At 40.7% G+C, this 18,577-nt stretch overlaps 1 protein-coding gene across 1 annotated transcript in view; it reads left to right on the top strand.

Annotated features, from left to right (window-relative positions):
• The window catches only part of CUNH12orf56 (chromosome unknown C12orf56 homolog), a 75,289-nt gene that overhangs the window by 25,003 nt on the left and 31,709 nt on the right, over positions 1-18,577 (top strand). Inside the window, exons 3-4 of the mRNA XM_040233373.1 lie at positions 6,443-6,515; positions 15,247-15,652. Coding sequence (XP_040089307.1) covers positions 6,443-6,515; positions 15,247-15,652 — 479 coding nt within the window. The remainder of the gene's footprint in view (positions 1-6,442; positions 6,516-15,246; positions 15,653-18,577) is intronic.

The following is an 18,577-nucleotide window of genomic DNA, read 5'->3' as shown; positions in this document are numbered from 1 at the left end:
TTAGGTGACATAAGAAAAGAAACATTTTTATAGGAGATAAAAATATAATGTTCTTTTTTCCTTCCCAGCTTTACTGAAGTATGGTTGACAAATAAAAATCTATGTATTGATATTTAAGGTGTACAGTGTGATATTTTGATATATGTATATCAAAGTGATCACTGTGAAGTGATCACCACAGTCAGGCTAGTTAAGATATCCATCACCACACAGTTACTTTTTTGTTTGCTTTTTTTTTTTTTTGAAAACACTTGAGATCTACTCTTTGGAGATTTCAAATATACAGCATGTTGTTGTTAACTACAGTCACCATGCTATACATTTCAATCTCCAGGACTTATTTGTCTTATAACTGAAATTCTGTAACCTTTGATGGACACCTACCTTTTTCCCTTACCTTCACTTTCAAGTCCCACAATGGTAACCACCATTATACTCTGTTACTGTGAGTTCCTTTTTTAGATTCCACGCAAGTGAGATTATGCAGTATTTACCTTTCTGTGCCTGGCTTATTCGCACAATGTCTTCCAGGTTCATCCACCATCTTGTTGCAAATGGCAGAATTTCCTTTGTTTTAGAAGCTGGACAATACTACATCGTGTGTGTATATGTATACATATATACACATACATATATACATACACAGGCTTCCCAGGTGGCACTGCTGCTGCTACTGCTGCTAAGTCGCTTCAGTCATGTCCGACTCTGCGACCCCATAGACGGCAGCCCACCAGGCTCCTCCGTCCCTGGGATTCTCCAGGCAAGAACACGAGTGGGTTGCCATGTCCTTCTCCAATGCATGAAAGTGAAAAGTGAAAGTGAAGTCGCTCAGTCGTGTCCGACTCTTAGCGACCCCATGGACTGCAGCCTATCAGGCTCCTCCACCCATGGGATTTTCCAGGCAAGAGTACTGGAGTGGGTCGCCATTGCCTTCTCCACCCAGGTGGCACAGTGGTAAAGCATCCACCTGCCAATGCAGGAGATGCAAGAAACGCAGGTTTGATCCCTGAGTTGGGAAGATGGCCTGGAGTGTGAAATGGCAACCTGCCTCTGTATTCTTGCCTGGAAAATTCCATGGTCAGAGGAGCCTGGAGGGCTACCATCCATGGGGTCACAGAGTCAGACAGGACTGAGCAACTAAGCACGCACACGCACACACACACTACATTTTCTTTATCCATTCACCTATTGCCAGACACTTAGGGTGTTTACCATGCTTGACTGTGTTTGCTCAGTTGCTAAGTCATGTCCGACTTTTAGTGACCCCATGGACTGGTTCGACAGGCTCCTTTGTCCATAGATTACCCAGGCAAGAATACTGGAGTGGGTTGCTACTTCTTTCTCCTGGGGTACTTACCAACCCAGGGACTGAACCCACACCTCTTGCCTCTCCTGTGTTGGCAGACAGTTTCTTTACCGCTGAGCCACCTGGGAAGCCCCATTACACAATTCTTGACTACTGTAAGTAATTCTGCCATGATTATGGGAGTGCAGATATCTCTTTGAGACAGTGATCTTATTTCCTTCAGATATATACCCAGAAGTGGGATGGCTTTTATTTTTAATTTTTGGGGGGAACTTCCATACCATTTTCCAGAATAGCTGTACTAACTTACATTCCCTCCCAACAATGCATGAGGGTTCTCTTTTTTTTGCATCCTTGTTAACATGTGTTATCTTTTGACCTTTTGATAAGTCATCCTAGCAGGTGTGAGGTGACAGCACACTGTGGTTTTGACTTGCTTTTCCCTATGATTAATGATGTTGAGAAGATTCGGTTCTTTACACTGAGGATAAGCTGACTATCCATGACCAGCAGCATAGTGCCTGGGCTTAGTTTGCCATGAGTAGAGAGGAAGGAAAGAAAGAAAAGTATGGAAGAAAGAAAGGGAGGAAAGAATATAAAAGAAGAAAGAAAAAAAAGAGAGGAAAGTGTTTTCACTAAATATTGGTTTAAAAAAAGAATGAATTAGACTCTGAATTCTCTTTGGCCAGTGCTTGTTTAATTTTAGTAACCTTATTAACAATCAGAGATTTTAATGAAAAAACCTGGTGAAGAAGTGCAGGGGGTAGCCAGAAAGATTGTGAACACCTGGCTTTAGGAAAGTTCCTTATAGTCATCTCTCTGAACCCTGTGCCTTTTACCAGCAAGGGAGTCACCAGCCCTGCCCTGATAATTGTGGTTTATTAACAGCATTCACTCTTCATTCAAAAATATTGGTTGGAAATCTGTTCCCAAGAATGATTCACACGTCACCTTTAGATCTTGTTTTTAGGGAGCTCAGTGTGTGATTTTCCAGTTGTGCCTAAGGAGATCCAGATGATCTAGAAAAAGGGACGTGGGGAGTCCGGACTCCCAGCACTCATCGGGCTCAATCCCAGAGCAGCCCTGCTTCTAGGTTTCACACTTTGGGCCCTTCCCAAACATTTGTCATGGAAAAGTTTTAAAAATTCAAGGGTGACTGGATAAAAATAGATTATATAGTTCAGCATGACACTGCTTACTTTCTTGGTCTTATTTTGTGCATGAAAAATACACATATATATGTGTATTTGATATATGTATATGAAATGTACATGTATACAAAGGAGTCCTTTAAAGTATCCATCCCTATAGTTGGGAGCTGGTGAAAAGCAGAAAAAAAGGCATAGACTTGGGACTCAGTTAAGCCAGATTTGCATACTGGTTCCCAGCTTTCCCAGCTGTGTGACTGTCTGCAAGTCACTCAACTTTTTTGTGAGCCTCAGCATCCTCGTCTCTGTTACTAGCGTCACAAGGTCATTGTATTATCTGAAATCATGTGGCCAGGGCTGGGGACACAGCAGGAAAGTAGGCAGCTGTGAAGACTGCATGCTTAGCATGGAGGGAGAAAGAAAGAATGAGATCCACAGCGGCTCACTGCCGGCATCTAGCCAGTGTACCCAGACCAACCCATACCAGCCTGTTCACTCTTCACTGGACTCCACTCAAAATCAGGGTCAACCTCTTGGAGTACTGAAGAGCTACTAAGTGTGAGAAAAATGTCCAGTGTTTGTACACTGTCCTGGAAAAGGACCTTACCATATCGACGCTCCAGAGCATGGCGACTGTTTTTAAAAGTTGCTCTAATTAGCAAACTTGTTAAATCCCTGGTTGCTCTTCAGGTCTCCTGTCACACTAATTAGGATATCTAACTGGTGTTGGTTGCCTTAAATGCATATTTATCCTTGTCCACAAGCATAATTATTCTTGGCTTCTTTTCCCCTAACACGTATAAGATGAAAACATGCATTAAAGAAGCCAATTATAGGTAGAAGTTTTATGAAATTTAAATTCCTAGAAACTTTGCAAATGATGTTAAAAACAGTGAAGAGTCTTTAAAAACGTATCCTTTGTTCACACACATTCATGGAATGACACCTCTCCCCTCCTCTCGTTTGTTTTCATCTCCAAAGGTACCATCTGACACTGGCAAAGAGATTTTCAAAAACATGAAACTACTGCTGTTTCAAGGAGTCATACGTGGCACACATTGGAGGATAAAAAACATGCCCCCTTTCCAGCAAGTCAGCACTGATGTGCTCAGATTCCTCTTGGCCTCCAAGCTGCTTATTCCTGGGTTAGGTATTGCTCTGTGCACAGGCCCCCAGTGGTTCACCTCCTGGACATTCTGTAATATGTAATTCTGAAGCAAGAGATACACTCAAACCTATCTAAGCATCTATTTGAGGGTAGTCATTACTAGAGTCCCTCATGCTAATAATGATGATGCCATGCCTAGAGAAGCCGCTCACATTAATTACTGACTATTTAAATAAAGATAATTATTAGAACTCCAAATCTCTTGGGTGAAAGCCTAGGGAATATTTGTGTCATGTGGTAAAGGTGCTCACACTCCAATCAAGTAGATCATCTTAACAAAGGAAGCTCAAAATTGCAGATCATTTATAATATAAATACTGAGTTTAATCACCACACTTTAAAGCAGGATTTCTAATTAGGCCCAACTTTTCTGGAGCTACAAAGAGGCTTTTTTCTATAGTACACATGTATACCTGTATGGGCCACAGTTAGCACTCTGAATTGCACAGTTTATGGCAACCCACTCCAGTATTCTTGCCTGGAGAATCCCATGGATAGAGGAGCCTGCGGACTACAGTTCATAGGGTTGCAAAGAGTCAGACACAACTGAAGCGACTTAGTACGCACGCACATATGGTTAGATGAAGGGCATGATTAGTAAACTCTAAATGAACAATCTTGGTGACAGCAGAGTGACAGTGGTGAGCTGTATTAACAGTAAGAGCTCTAGAATGAATGGGGTTATTAATGCCCGTTAGTTTCAGGTACATTCTAGAAGAGTACTACCCAACAGAACTTTCTGCAATGATGGAATTGTTCTGTATCTAGTCTAATTATGTCTAAACGGCATCCATCAGCTACCTGTGGCTGTTGAGGACCTGAGATGATTAGTGCTACTAACTGAATTTTAGTTAATTTTAATGTTAATAGCCACAGGTAGCTGATGGCTACCAAATTGATCACTGTAGTTCTAGAATCATGGAAAGGACCTTAAAGGTTTTAGTGGCGTATTTTGAAACACTGGCATAAAGTGAAGTATACTAATCCCAAACCAGAATGAGACACAATAATTTAATGAAACAACAGAATCAAAGTTTTTTATATGTGTGTGCATATGTATACTTGTGTATGTGCATAATTTTTATTTTAAACCTAAAACCTAGATGTTTTTTAAAACTAGTGATGTGGGGTAAAGCCAAAACAACAAGACACTGATGAGTCTCTTAGGTTAAGTGGATAACTTTTTAGAAGAAAAACTTTTGGCTGCTCCATGCAGCATGTGGGATAAAAGCTCCCCGACCAGGAATGGAACCCATGCCCACTGCATTGGGAGCAGAGACTCCTAGCCACTGGACTGCCAGGGAAGTCTCTGGATAATTTTTATCAATACATAAGCTTGTTGGTCTTCCCCACAGGAATAGGATTTGACAAATATAATCAAACCTCCTACAGGCAAAACAGCAGGTTTGTTCTTTTTGGCGTGTCGCTTCTGAAAGTATTCCTCAGCTGACCAGCACCACGTATCATCAGACACACACTGTGCTGAATGGCTGAAGGACTTCCTACCTAAGCTACGGAAGAAGACTGAAGACTGCTAGTGCACGCGAGATAACACAGGGGCAGATCTCTCCATTATCTGTATTCAGGCTCTCTTGTCATTATTGCCAGTATAGCCTTGCCAGGTTCCAATCCCTGGCATCCAGGAGACCAGACATCCCAAGTGCTGAAACACAATTCTAGCCATACTTCATTTCTCAGTGGAGAACAGATGATCCTAAGTTCAGCCACTCCATTGTTACAAATTAAAAAGCTAATATATAGAGGCAGGGACATTAACACTAAAGTTTTGTCACAACCTCTTGGTGTCCTCATACACAAAAAGAGAAAGTCCAAGTTTGGTTGGTGAACTTGGATGAAATCAGGTTTAAGAGACGACTTGAGCCTAGCTAGGCACAGGCTGATTGTAGGTAGTATCAGCTTCTTAGTGAAGCAGCCCCGGCACTCTTTCCCTGTCCAGCATGCCAGCAGTGCTGTACTCCGTCTCCGTTTCTCCAAGCTGCCTGCTTCTGGGTTAGGCACTGCTCTGTACATATGACTCCTGTGGCTCACCTCCTAGACATCCTGTAACATGTGGTTCTCAAGAAGAGATAGGCTCAAACTTGTCTGACCTCTAGGCCACAGGTGTTCTACTAATATGTTCTACTTAATTCTAGCAAAAACCAAAGGTGTTATTTGTATCACATTCAGTACCAAATTTGTGAAATGCCTACTATTTCAAGCGCCTGTGATGACTGGGGTCCTAAACACGTATTCAGTTCAGTTCAGTTTAGTCACTCAGTCGTGTCTGACTCTTTGTGACTCCATGAATCGCAGCACGCCAGGCCTCCCTGTCCATCACCAACTCCCGGGGTTCACTCAGACTCACGTATTAGTAAAGGTTATTAGCTTGCAAGTACAAACAATTTGATTCTGCCTTAATGCCAAAGAGAATTTATTGAAAAGATTTTGGAGACTCTTAGGGAATCCAAAGGGAGAAGAGAAGAGCCAAATAGTGGAAGAAACCTGGGGCCTGCTCCAGGGACTGAATACCCTGTGAGGAACCATCCTCTAGGGTTCAGGCAGCCCAGGCACCACAACTACTGAGCCTGAGCAACAACTAGAGAGTCGTGTGCCGCAACGAAAGATCTGCATGAGACAACTAAGATACCTCCTAGATATCTTGGAGGTATCTTATCTAGATAAGATACCTACCTATCTAGATATCTAAACTCAATGCAGCTAAATAAATAGTCATCAAATCAGTACCTGTAACTATATCTTCTTTATAAGCTCAATCAAACTATGTAATTAATGACCAATTAACTTTTCTGTTTTCCTTAGTCAAAGAAGAGAATAATGGGCCTGTCTTTTGGAGAGGCAAAAAGGCTAACAGTCTGAATGAATCCATTTTCAGGTGAGATTGTTGGTTTATGTTTTTAACTTGCTGACCAAAATTTATTTTACATTTAAATTGGCTTTTTTACTTAAAGTGCTTTTACTCTACTAAAATCTTCGAATTGAGTTCTGTTTATCTCATATATATATTTATGAAGGTATTTGGGGAGGCTTTCTTCTAATCCAGTTACTTATAAACTATAAATTTTCCCATTTCAATGGAATATACAGTGTCTCAATATAAGTAAATGATTAAAATTAAATTCGAAAACACTTACTGAACTCTGATTCTGTGTGGTAGGAACTTGGTCCCTGTAATAGGTACAACAATGAGTAAGATATAGTTCCTACCCTTGAGAAGCTGATTCTAACCAGGACATATGATTCTTGCATAAATGAAGATACTGCAAAGTATGCATGCTAAGTGTCCTCAATGAGTTTGAGCAAATTGTCAGAGAGATTTAATGAGGAGAAAGGTTTTATTCAGTTTGGGGAGGAGTCAAGATATCAGATCACAGTCGTTGAAGGAATCACACATGGTGATTCAGATATTGCAGTTGTGGGAATCGTAGAAGCTAGGGAGGCCTGGCGTGCTGCGATTCATGGAGTCGCAAAGAGTCGGACATGACTGAGCGACTGAACTGAACTGAACTGAACGATAGAAGCAGGAAAAAAATGGAACGTGTAAATTTGAAAAGGAGTTTCCTAAGCTGCACAACTCAAAGTATGGTTCTATTACACACTTTAAGTATCTAGACACTAGAAGGAGGAGGGGAGCATAGGATTCTAAGAGCTCTGATTCAGGGGATGACAGGCAGGGGGAAAATTAAGGTGTGTTGGGGCCCTGAAAGTCAGGTATGACATGGGGGGAATAGCCAGGTTAGGAAAACATTGTAAAATGCTGCAAAGAAAAAGTGAACTCCTACTTGGGAAGTATGCACAGACCTGTGGTGCACCATGCTGTGTAATAACTCAGGATACTGGGGAGGGTCCTTTTCCCACTGTACTTACTCTCATACTCACCTTCTTTCGCTGCACAATGATGTACAAAGGTCTTCTAAACCTAAATGTCACTATTATAACTTTTTCTTCACCAAAAGAAAGAATATTGGTTTAGGAAGCCTGGCTTGTGTCAGATAGGCTTAGAGGAGCATGATTTGATCTAAATCCATGTGATAAGAAGCCAAGTTTTAAGGGGTTGCAATTCCATTGTTACCCTGAGCACCATAAGTTACTAGATTCTTGGAGGAGGGGTCTCTGCCTTCCTGTCTCAATGCACTAAGTGATGTTCCTAACATGGCTTGCGTAACTAGAAGTATTGAGGGAGGGGCCGTGCCAGTGGATAGCCCCACATGCTCTCAGATTCAACATTCTTCATTTCACATTTGGTGTACAGTGCCCTAATTTTTCTAGACCACTCTGTTAGCCTCATTATCTTCTTCCATTTTAGAAAATTAAAGAAATTTAGAAGTAATGTATGCAGTAGTTGTTGTAGGTTATCTTGGAGGTTAGAACTCTGTTAAAAGTGGCTGATGTCCAACATAGGTTAAAAGGGGAATTCAGGCAATATTGGAATTAGAGGGCAATGCATGTTATTCAACATTCATTCAGTAGATGAAAGAGGAGAGTGAAAAAGTTGGCTTAAAGCTCAACATTCAGAAAACGAAGATCATGGCATCCGGTCGCATTACTTCATGGGAAATAGATGGGGAAACAGTGGAAACAGTGTCAGACTTTATTTTTTTGGGCTCCAAAATCACTGCAGATGGTGACTGCAGCCATGAAATTTTTAGACGCTTACTCCTTGGAAGGAAAGTTATGACCAACCTAGACAGCATATTCAAAAGCAGAGACATTACGTTGCCGACTAAGGTCCGTCTAGTCAAGGCTATGGTTTTTCCTGTGGTCATGTATGGACGTGAGAGTTGGACTGTGAAGAAGGCTGAGCACCAAAGAATTGATGCTTTTGAACTGTGGTGCTGGAGAAGACTCTTGAGAGTCCCTTGGACTGCAAGGAGATCCAGCCAGTCCATTCTGAAGGAGATCAGCCCTGGGATTTCTTTGGAAGGAATGATGCTAAAGCTGAAACTAGTACTTTGGCCACCTCATGCGAAGAGTTGATTCATTGGAAAAGACTCTGATCCTGGGAGGGATTGGGGGCAGGAGGAGAAGGGGACGACAGAGGATGAGATGGTTGGATGGCATCACTGACTCGATGGACATGAGTTTGAGTGAACTCCGGGAGTTGGTGATGGACAGGGAGGCCTGGCATGCTGCGATTCATGGGGTAGCAAAGAGTCGGACACAACTGAGCGACTGAACTGAACTGAACTGATATATATAAATGTAGATCCATCTATCTTACCTGTTAAATCTGGTATATTCTATTTGTTGGGCTCTGTGATTGATTTCAGATGTACAACAGTGAGAAAAATCAGCAAAAGTTAGAAACCACACTGCAGGAATGTAGGAATGTTAAGCATGAAGTTGGATTAGGCATACCTGGAACTGGGGACTTGAGTGCCACAGAACTTTGTCTCTGTCTCCTGGGATGTTTGTGGATCAGCTTCATTTTCTTTCACTGAATAACATGTCCTCTCTGGGACAGCAAAGTCAACAGCTGTCTTAAATTCACTTTTTATTGCTCCCACCACCACATGGTGGCTAACTCACATACTTTCTTGCACCAAATTAAAAAATCCTGGGACCTCCCTGGTGGTCCAGTGGTTAAGAATCTGCCTGCCAGTGCAGGGGACACAGGTTTGATCCCTGGTCTGGGAACTAAGATCTCACATGCCATGGGGCAACTAGGCCTGTGTGCCAGAACTACTGAAGCCCATGTGCCCTAAAGCCTGTGCTCTGCAACAACAGAAACCACAACAACGAGAAGCCTGCATGCCTTTATTAGAGAAAACCCATGCACAGCAGCGAAGAGCCTGAGAGCTTCAGTGAAGACCCACCACAGCCAAAAAAAGAATCCTGGGAAGTCTCTGATGCCTAGCTTGAATAAATGATTCACTGATGAAAATATCCACCATAACCAAGAGGTTTAAAAACATGGCAGCTTCTATGCGCTCCATGTGTGGAGGAGAGGAGTGAATATAGGTCGGGGTGGTAGAGTTAGGTCTGCTATCCATAGTTTTCTAGGACTACCATCTTCGTCATTAAACATTTGAGTCAAAGTGTAAACAAAAGGCAGGCTATGATAAACACTAATTAGAGGGCTAAAGAATGTTGTCGTGTAGAGGGCTTTGAAACACCTCTGTGGTATAAAGTTTTAGGCCTAATTATGAGAAGCTGCAGGTCATAAGAAGGAAGCAGTTATCTTGGGACATCAGACTGACATAAATATGATTACTTTTCAAGGTAATAGTAAACAACAGGCCTTCTAACACCTGAGGGATGGAAAACAGACTAGTGATGATCTCTGATAATGAGATTTAGTGCTTCAGTTTCTCTATCTTTGGTATAGCTTCGTTAGTGGATAGTTCCATGTACTCAGACATTTTACAGCAGAAAACCCAAGCAGATGTCTCCTCAAAACGCTCCTTGAGGAAAAGTTTATTGTGACCTACTTAAGAGTCCCCTAAAGCCGGCAAGGAAAAGACTGCCTATTGCTTGCACATATAAAAGGAAAACAGAGAGATCAACAGAACATTTTTACAGTGCTGGCACAGAGTCAGATTTATATAAATTCAACTGAGTTCACCCTGAATAATCCAAAAAGGAAAAGAGTGACAATGCTTAGCCTTCAGTCTAGATCTGCTCAGCTTATACCCACTAGGGTGGATTTTGATCTAAGTTTACATCTGTTTATAGCCTCTACTGATATCTAGCTAATGGAAGCTTAAAAGCAGACTTTGTAACCATAGGGCATGGCAAGTAGAAGGATGAACTGAAGAAACCGATCTGTTTAATAAACAGAATTCACACGGGTTCAATCCCTGGGTTGGGAAGATCCTCTAGAGAAGGAAATCGCAACCCACTCTGGTAGTCTTGCCTGGAGAATCCCATGGACAAAGGAGCCTGGCAGGCTACAGTCCATGGGGTTGCAAGAGTCAGACATGACTGAGTGACTAAATCACCACCACATGACAGAGGTGACCACCTTGGCCTCCTTATGATATGAGAATGTGTTGCACTCAATATCATTAGCAAAATAGAAGGGAAAAAAACAATCAAGAAGTTGAACCTTATATCTTTCTCTAAGAAGAAACATTTCTTGGCAGAAACTAGAAAAAGGGAGCTGTTTTATTCTTTTCTGCATAGTAGAGAAAAACATGCAGGCTCAGTAGTCACACTGGATAACATCAAGTCTGGACTCTGTCTTGGACTATTTCACCTTCCCAGGGCTTCACTCCTCATTGTAGGATGGGGCTCACAATGGTGCCTATCCCACAGGGATGATACATAAAGAACTAAATCACTCATGTACGGTTGACCCTTGAACAACACAGGTTTGAACTTTGCGGGTTCATTTATATGCATATTTCTTTAATAGGTACGTACTACAGTCCTACACAATCCTCAGATATGGAACCTTGGATACAGAGGGGTGACTCTAAAGTGTTATGTGTTGATTTTCAACTGTGCAGAGGGTCAGCGCCCCAACCTCATGTTGTTCAAGGTTCAACTGTACATGTAAAGTACTTGAACTGTGTGTGACACTTAGTAAATCCCTATTAAACTTAGCTCTGTTGTTATTGCTAATTATCTGCAAGTCAGTCACTAAACAATAATCTATTCAGCATCCTCAGAATCCTTGATCAAGTCTTGGAACAGAATAACTTCCCTCTTTTCTACTCTCACTAATAATATGGTATTTAAAGAATAAAAATGCTATTGTGTGGGCTTCCCGGGTGGCTCAGTGGTAAAGAATCTGTCTGCCAGTGCAGGAGACGAGTTCAGTCCCTGGTCTGGGAAGACCCCCACATGCTGAGTAGCAACTAAGTCGGTGTGCCACAACTACCAAGCCTGTGCTCTAGAGCCCAGGAGCTGCAACTACTGTGCCCATGTGCCACAATTACTGAAGCCCATGCACCTAGAGCTCGTGGTTCACAATAGGAGAAGCTGCCACAATGAGAAGCCTGTATACTACAACTGGAATGTAGCCCCTGGTTGCCACAACCAGAGAAAAGCTCAGGCAGTAATGAAGACCCAGCACAGCCAAAGTTAAAATAAGTAAATACTTTCTTTAAAAGCTAATAAAAAATGCTATTGTGCAGTAATTTGGCGTGTGTGTGTGCTAAGATGCTTCAGGCATGTCCGACTCTTTTCAACCCTAGGGACTATAGCCTGCCAGGCAACTCTGTCCTTGGGATTTTCCAGGCAAGAATACTGGAGTGGGTTGCCATAAAATGTACTATTCAGAGTGCTAACTGTGTTGAATATTATGTTATGTGACTCTGGGTCACATGACGAGTTTGGTACTGGTGTCTGCCAGCCTCTTGATTACACCAATTCTGCTTTAGTAGAGCCTTCATGGGGAATTTTTAAATTCAGGAGAGCTGAAATTCTACATCTTTTTTTTTTTTTAATTTTTATTTTTACTTTATTTTACTTTACAATACTGTATTGATTTTGGCATACATTGACATGAATCCACCATGGGTGTACATGAGCTCCCTGAAATTCTACATCTTAAGATCTAGGCCTATATAATTTTTTTATGGAAGAATCATTGTTCTTTATTGCTCTGCTTGTTTTTTCTATTTTTTATATTAATCTGACTAGTTCCTTGAATAGGTGCTTTGCTCTCCATGAAAACTAAATTCCCCGTTTTCATATTTAACTTCTTTCTCTTCCTTCTTAAGAGTTTTTAAAATAAAATAATTATTTTTTTGTATTTGATTTTAAAACTTTTGAAAAAGATGAGAAAGAAGTTAAATAAATTCTACTTACCATTTTCCCTCATTTCTTGATAGAATCAATACGCTAGCATACACGTACTTTGTATTCTTAGTCGACCTTGCATCTAATGGATTTTTCTGAAGCTGTTTAATGTTGCCTGTTGCTTTTTGGACTGTGGCTTTAACTTGATGATTTCAGCCTCAAGGAGTGAATGTGGTTGTGTTTGATGTGGAGGGGAAAAGGAGAAAAGTCATTTGTGCATAATTTTGATCTTGGGAGTTATCTTTTCCAGTCCTGTCATTGCTTACTCCTTTATGGCTGGGCTCTCCCTAGAGATACATAATCAGCTCATTAGAAAAACACTTGACTTTTGACAACCTAGTACTATAAATATGAAGTCGACTAGTGTGGAAATTCAAGGTTCTAGAACTCTTGCTTAGTAATGAACTACTCTTTAATCAGACTACTAAGAGTAGGTATTACTGAATTTTAAAAGAAAAATACAGTTTAGCTTTACTGTTGGCTTGCTTAATTGGTGAAGCTATAATGTCTGTGGCATTTTAATTTATGCTGTCAAAAAGGTAATCCTTGTTAGAAACTCTTTTAACTCTCTAAAATAATAAATTTTTCATACAACTGAGTAAATTACAGTCACTTCAAGTGGATCTTTCTGTAATTACCTGAAATCATTTTGCTGACTTTTAAGATCAGTTCAGTTCAGTCGCTCGGTCGTGTCCAACTCTTTGCAACCCCATGGACTGCAGCATGCCAGGCCTCCCTGTCCACCACCAACACCCGGAGCTTACTCAAACTCATGTTCATTGAGTCGGTGATGCCATCCAACCATCTCATCCTCTGTTGTCCCCATCTCATCCTCTGTTGTCCCCTTCTCCTCCTGCCTTCAATCTTTCCCAGCATCAGGGTCTTTTCCAGTGAGTCAGTTCTTTGCATCAGGTGGCCAAAGTATTGGAGTTTCAGCTTCAGCATCAGTCCTTCCAATGAATATTCAGGACTGATTTCCTTTAGGATGGATTGGTTGTATTTCCTTGCAGTCCAAGGGACTCTCAAGAGTCTTCTCCAACACCACAGTTCAAAAGCATCAATTCTTCAGTGCTCAGCTTTCTTTATAGTCCAACTCTCATATCCATACATGACTACTGGAAAAACCATAGCTTTGACTAGATGGACCTTTGTTGGCAAAGTGATGTCTCTACTTTTTAATATGCTGCTTAGGTTGGTCATAGCTTTTCTTCCAAGGAGCAAGCATCTTTGAATTTCATGGCTGCAGTCACCATCTGTGGTGATTTTGGAGCCCCCCAAAATAAAGTCTGTCACTGTTTCCACTGTTTCCCCATCTATTTGCCATGAAGTGATGGGACTGGATGCCATGATTTTAGTTTAACATATGTTGTGCCTAAAATGAACATTTTAACCTAATTTTATAACATTATCTAACATAATCTGTGCAGCGGCTATTTAATTCAATTCCCATAGAGAAAATTTTAGAAAATATCATCTACAAGAATAAAGAAAAGCTATCACTTTTTGAGCACTTGTATGTTCATGTGTGTGCATGCATACATGTACACATATGTAAAGTCAATGGAAGAGGGAGCTGAGAGTTGAAAGTCAGCCTAGTTCATAGCACTGTACAGATGATTAATGAATTTTGCTACTGCTGCTAAGTCGCTTCAGTCGTGTCCGACTCTGCACGACCCCATAGATGGCAGCCCAACAGGCTCACCCGTCCCTGGGATTCTCCAGGCAGGAACACTGGAGTGGGTTGCCATTTCCCTCTCCAATGCATGACAGTGAAAAGTGAAACGGAAGTCGCTCAGTCATGTTCAACTCTTAGTGACCCCATGGACTGCAGCCTTCCAGGCTCCTCCATCCATGGGATTTACCAGGCAAGAGTGCTGGAGTGGGTTGCCATTGCCTTCTCCAGAATGAATTCTACACCTGTTTTAAATTAAGAACAAATAAAAACAAAGTGGTTTCCAACTTTCATAGAGGTTCCAGTCTCATAAGGGAGACAAGATAAATTAATATAAAATGATAAACCAGCAATTCAAGACAATATAGGGTAATATTAATAGCTAGCACCTACTGAGTGATTAATTGCTAGCATCTATTGAGTATTGCATGTATTTTCTTACTTAATCCTCACAGAAACCCAATGAGATGGTTCTATTGGTTCCTATTTTAAAATTAGGAAATTAAGGCTTAGGTCAATCAAAGTCACATTAACCACTGAGGGGCAGAGCCTGGATTAGAACTTGGATCTCATATTCTGCAACTTCTTAGCCTCTGCCACTTACTTCCTTGGGCTGCAGAGAAAAGAAGTGGGTCATGGTGAGCTGGAGAGAACAGGGAAGACAAAAGATGGGACAAAAGATTGATTCTGAAAAAAAAACTGCTGATGCTATTGCAATGATATTGGAAAAATTAGAAGAGTATTAGCAAAACATGAGTCAAAGAAAATACCATTTAAGAAAATCTCTCTTCACATCTCTCCATATGAATAGTTTTTTCTTTATGGTATCTATTAGAAATGCACAATGAAAGAACAATCAAGTTTCAAAACTAGAATGAAAAGTCCTTTCACTAGGAGTACTGGGCTCTGTGAAGGACAGGCATAATGCTTTAGATGTAAAAAAAAAAAATGCCTCTTTAAATGACATAGGGTAGATTCTATTTGTGAAAGCAGGAGTATATACTGAAGAACTGTACCATAACTCCTAGCAGCTGAGAGTAAATCGCTCCTTTCTCCTAACAAGCATTCCCTTTATGCGAAGACTTTTACTTTCAGACTCTAACTGCTGCAGTGGGCCACTGGGTTCTCTTTGTTTCTTTCTGTTAAATTCTGAATATTATGTTTAACTCTAAATTCTACCTGACAGGTACCACCAGGAGAGCAGCACAGTATCCAAGGACTCAACTCTCGGCCCTCCTTCAGACCTGAAGAAGCTGTCCCTTCATGGCCAAAGAGCTGGTGGACCCTTACCTAACCCTTCCAGGAGAAGTTGTCAGCTCACATCAGCCAGTAGCAAAGCTAGTGGGCCATTTTGTATAACAGACACAAAAGAACCCCAGGGGCTTTCAGATCACAAAGACTCTCTAAGTGAAATCCCTTTCAAGTGCAATGGGAACGGAAATGAGTTTTACTTAGGAAATTCCACCCTGGCTTCCCCTTTACAGAGCAACCCAAATCTAGAGAAAAAGGAGTCAGAACTTCATTTGTATGTTATTTCCACAACATCATCAATATTTCTGCACTTAAAAAGTTCATGGAACAATTATATTATAGTAAGTGCCCTCCTAAGTTAACCTCGCGTTGAGGATTATTTTTTAGGACAGGCTTCCCTGCTCTTCCTCCCCATTTTGGAAACTTAACCTTGGGATTTAAGATAGTGAAAGACACAATGCACTGGACAATTAAGGAGATGACTTTATCAGGCTACTGCAATAGGGAAAATGCTCATTAATGAAAAGTGTCTTAAAGAAAAGGAGATGGGCCTGAGGTTTCATGAGGCAGGTAACAAATAGGGGAGTTGGCCGTAAGTCTCGTGGGAATCAGTGAGGAAGGTTGGAGACAGGTCTTATTTTGGAATATTTGTGAGCAGTGTGGTTTTTTTTACAGTTAGCTGGGGTGATTTCTCAGGCTTCCCAGGTGGCAGTAGTGGTAAAAATCCTGCCTGCCAGTGCAGGAGATTTAAGACACACAGGTTCAATCCCTGGGTTGGGAAGATCCCCTGGAGGAGGGCATGGCACCCCACTCCAGTATTCTCGCCTGGAGAATCCCATGGACAGAGGAGCCTAGTGAGCTATGGTCCATAGCGTTGCAAAGAGTTGGACACAATTGAAGTGACTTAGCACGCACACAAGGGGTGATTTCTTAACCATTCAGCTTTCAGTGAGGACAAAGCTCAACACTGTATTGACAGTATTTCATTATTTCTTAGCTGTGCTATTGAAAGTAGGCTAGTGGGAGTCATTGTCATAAGATCAGATAATTTTACAGAGATCACCTGGCTTATGTCCTTCATTTTATAAATGAGGAGACTGAAGCAAAGAAAAAATTCTAAGTAACTTACTCAACATTGTGTAGTAAGTTTAAAGGCAGAGTCAGAACTCTCATTTAGTAATCTTTTTATAACGCCAGGATCAGTTTTATAATATGACTCTTTTTAGTTCCCTTCAGTGATATATAATTTTTATTACTGATCTTCAAATATAATAATGTTGAAATGAAAGTCACTCAGTTGTGTCCAGCTTTTTGCAACCCCATGGACTATATAGTCCATGAAATTCTCCAGGCCAGAATACTGGAGTAGGTAGCCTTTCCCTTCTCCAGGGGATCTTCCCAACCCAGGGATTGAACTCAGGTCTGCATTGTGGATAGATTCTTTACCAGCTGAGACACAAGGGAAGCCCAAGAATACTGGAGTGGGTGGTCTATCCCTTCTCCAGCAGATCTTCCCAACCCAGGGATTGCACCCAGGTCTCCTGCATTATAGGTGGATTCTGTACCAGGTGAGCCATAAGGGAAGCCCTTCTGAGTGAAAAGAGTCTTTCATAATAATGTTAAGAGGTATGAAAGACTCTTATCACTCAGAAGAAGCTAGGAAGGAGGGGTTTTATAAGTGGCCCCAAATTTGGAAGACTGCAAGGCAACTCTAGTTTTTTTCTCATAGCACAGTTCAGAATATTTAATGTTTAAATTAAATGTTAAATGTTTAAAATTCATCTGTAAAATCTTAAACAGCTTTCTCCAAATTAAGAATGTATGTGAATCATAAATAGAGGGAAAATCTTGACCTCTTAAAAGAAGGCCTTATATACGACTCTTTGCGGCCCCATGGACTGTAGTCTACCAGGCTTCTCTGTCCATGGGATTTTCCAGGCAATAGTCCTGGAGTGGATTGCCATTTCCTTCTCCAGGGGATCTTCCTGACCCAGGGCTCAAACCCGGGTCTCCCGCACTGTAGACAGACGCTTTACCATCTGAGCCACCAGGGAAGCAACCATATATTCTAATAGAAAACCCAAAACTTAATTGACTTTTAAAAATCTGCCTAAATATTTCAAAGTAACTGTTTATGCTTCCAGAATTAACTAACTCCTAGTTTTAAGTACTACTTTAAAATTCTGCAGTAGAGGCATGCTTGGGGTAAGTCAGATGGGCCAACTTATAAGCCCTTCTGATGATAAAAGCAACAACAAATAACTACCAAGTAGTGTTATTATCAATGTTATTAACTGTGCTGATGCTTTCTGTATATTAACTCATTTAATCTATACAAATTATGAGGTAAGACTGTTAATTCTCATCTTATAGATGAGGAAATTAAGGTATAGGGAAGTTAAATATATTCAAGGTTATACAACTAACACAGAACTGAGATTTGAACCCAGATAGACTGATTTTTTTTCTATGCACTGAAATACTGTGGATGGAGGGGGTTATCCTTATGAGTTGGCAGACATTATTATTAAACAACATTCTATCCCTTGAAAGAAGGAAAACAAGTAAGCAAATATTTCATATACAAATGATGAATCAATTAGGTTACCATTTATTCTAGTGAAAACGGTATTAACTCAATATAAACATTTTTAAAAGTGTGACTTTTTTTGTGACATTGTTGGATTCTCTAATTAGGGTGGTTACCCTTCGTTAGTCTTGGCTATCTTCATAGATTTTAGGAAATGGAAAAAAAATAATTTCCTAAATCAGTCAGACTTATCTTGTGTAATTGATCTGTTGCGTCTGAGATTTCTTTCCTGTTGAGGTATGGAAATGCTCCTGGGAAAAGACATCGTAACTCTGTATACTTTCAGGTAAAATTAACCTAAACCATCCAGTTAGAAATTAGCACTCATTCTGATTTTAAGGGTTTCCAAAGAGTTGTCTCTGTGAGTAAGACATTTTATCTGTAAATTTTACCAAAAGTAATTATGATCTCTGTTGTTTAGCATCTCAAATTCTACAAAGACAAAATATGGCAATTCTTTCCCTTATGTTGCGAAGATAACTGCTAGAAAGCTAAATAACTAAGTAATATTCTCAAATTAAAATTCTAGATTTAAGGCAAGGATAAATTTGGAGAGGAAAAAAGGGCAGATTTTTTTAAAAAAGAAAAAGCATAGAATGATGACAAAAATAGTAAGACAAAGCACATAATTCCCCCCTATACATGCACCTACCACTATACTCTGTTTATAAGGAGT

The sequence above is a fragment of the Oryx dammah genome, unplaced genomic scaffold (assembly GCF_014754425.2).
Source record: "Oryx dammah isolate SB20612 unplaced genomic scaffold, SCBI_Odam_1.1 HiC_scaffold_29, whole genome shotgun sequence".
Classification (NCBI taxonomy): Eukaryota; Metazoa; Chordata; class Mammalia; order Artiodactyla; family Bovidae; genus Oryx; species Oryx dammah.
This window is presented reverse-complemented; position numbering and strand designations above follow the sequence as displayed.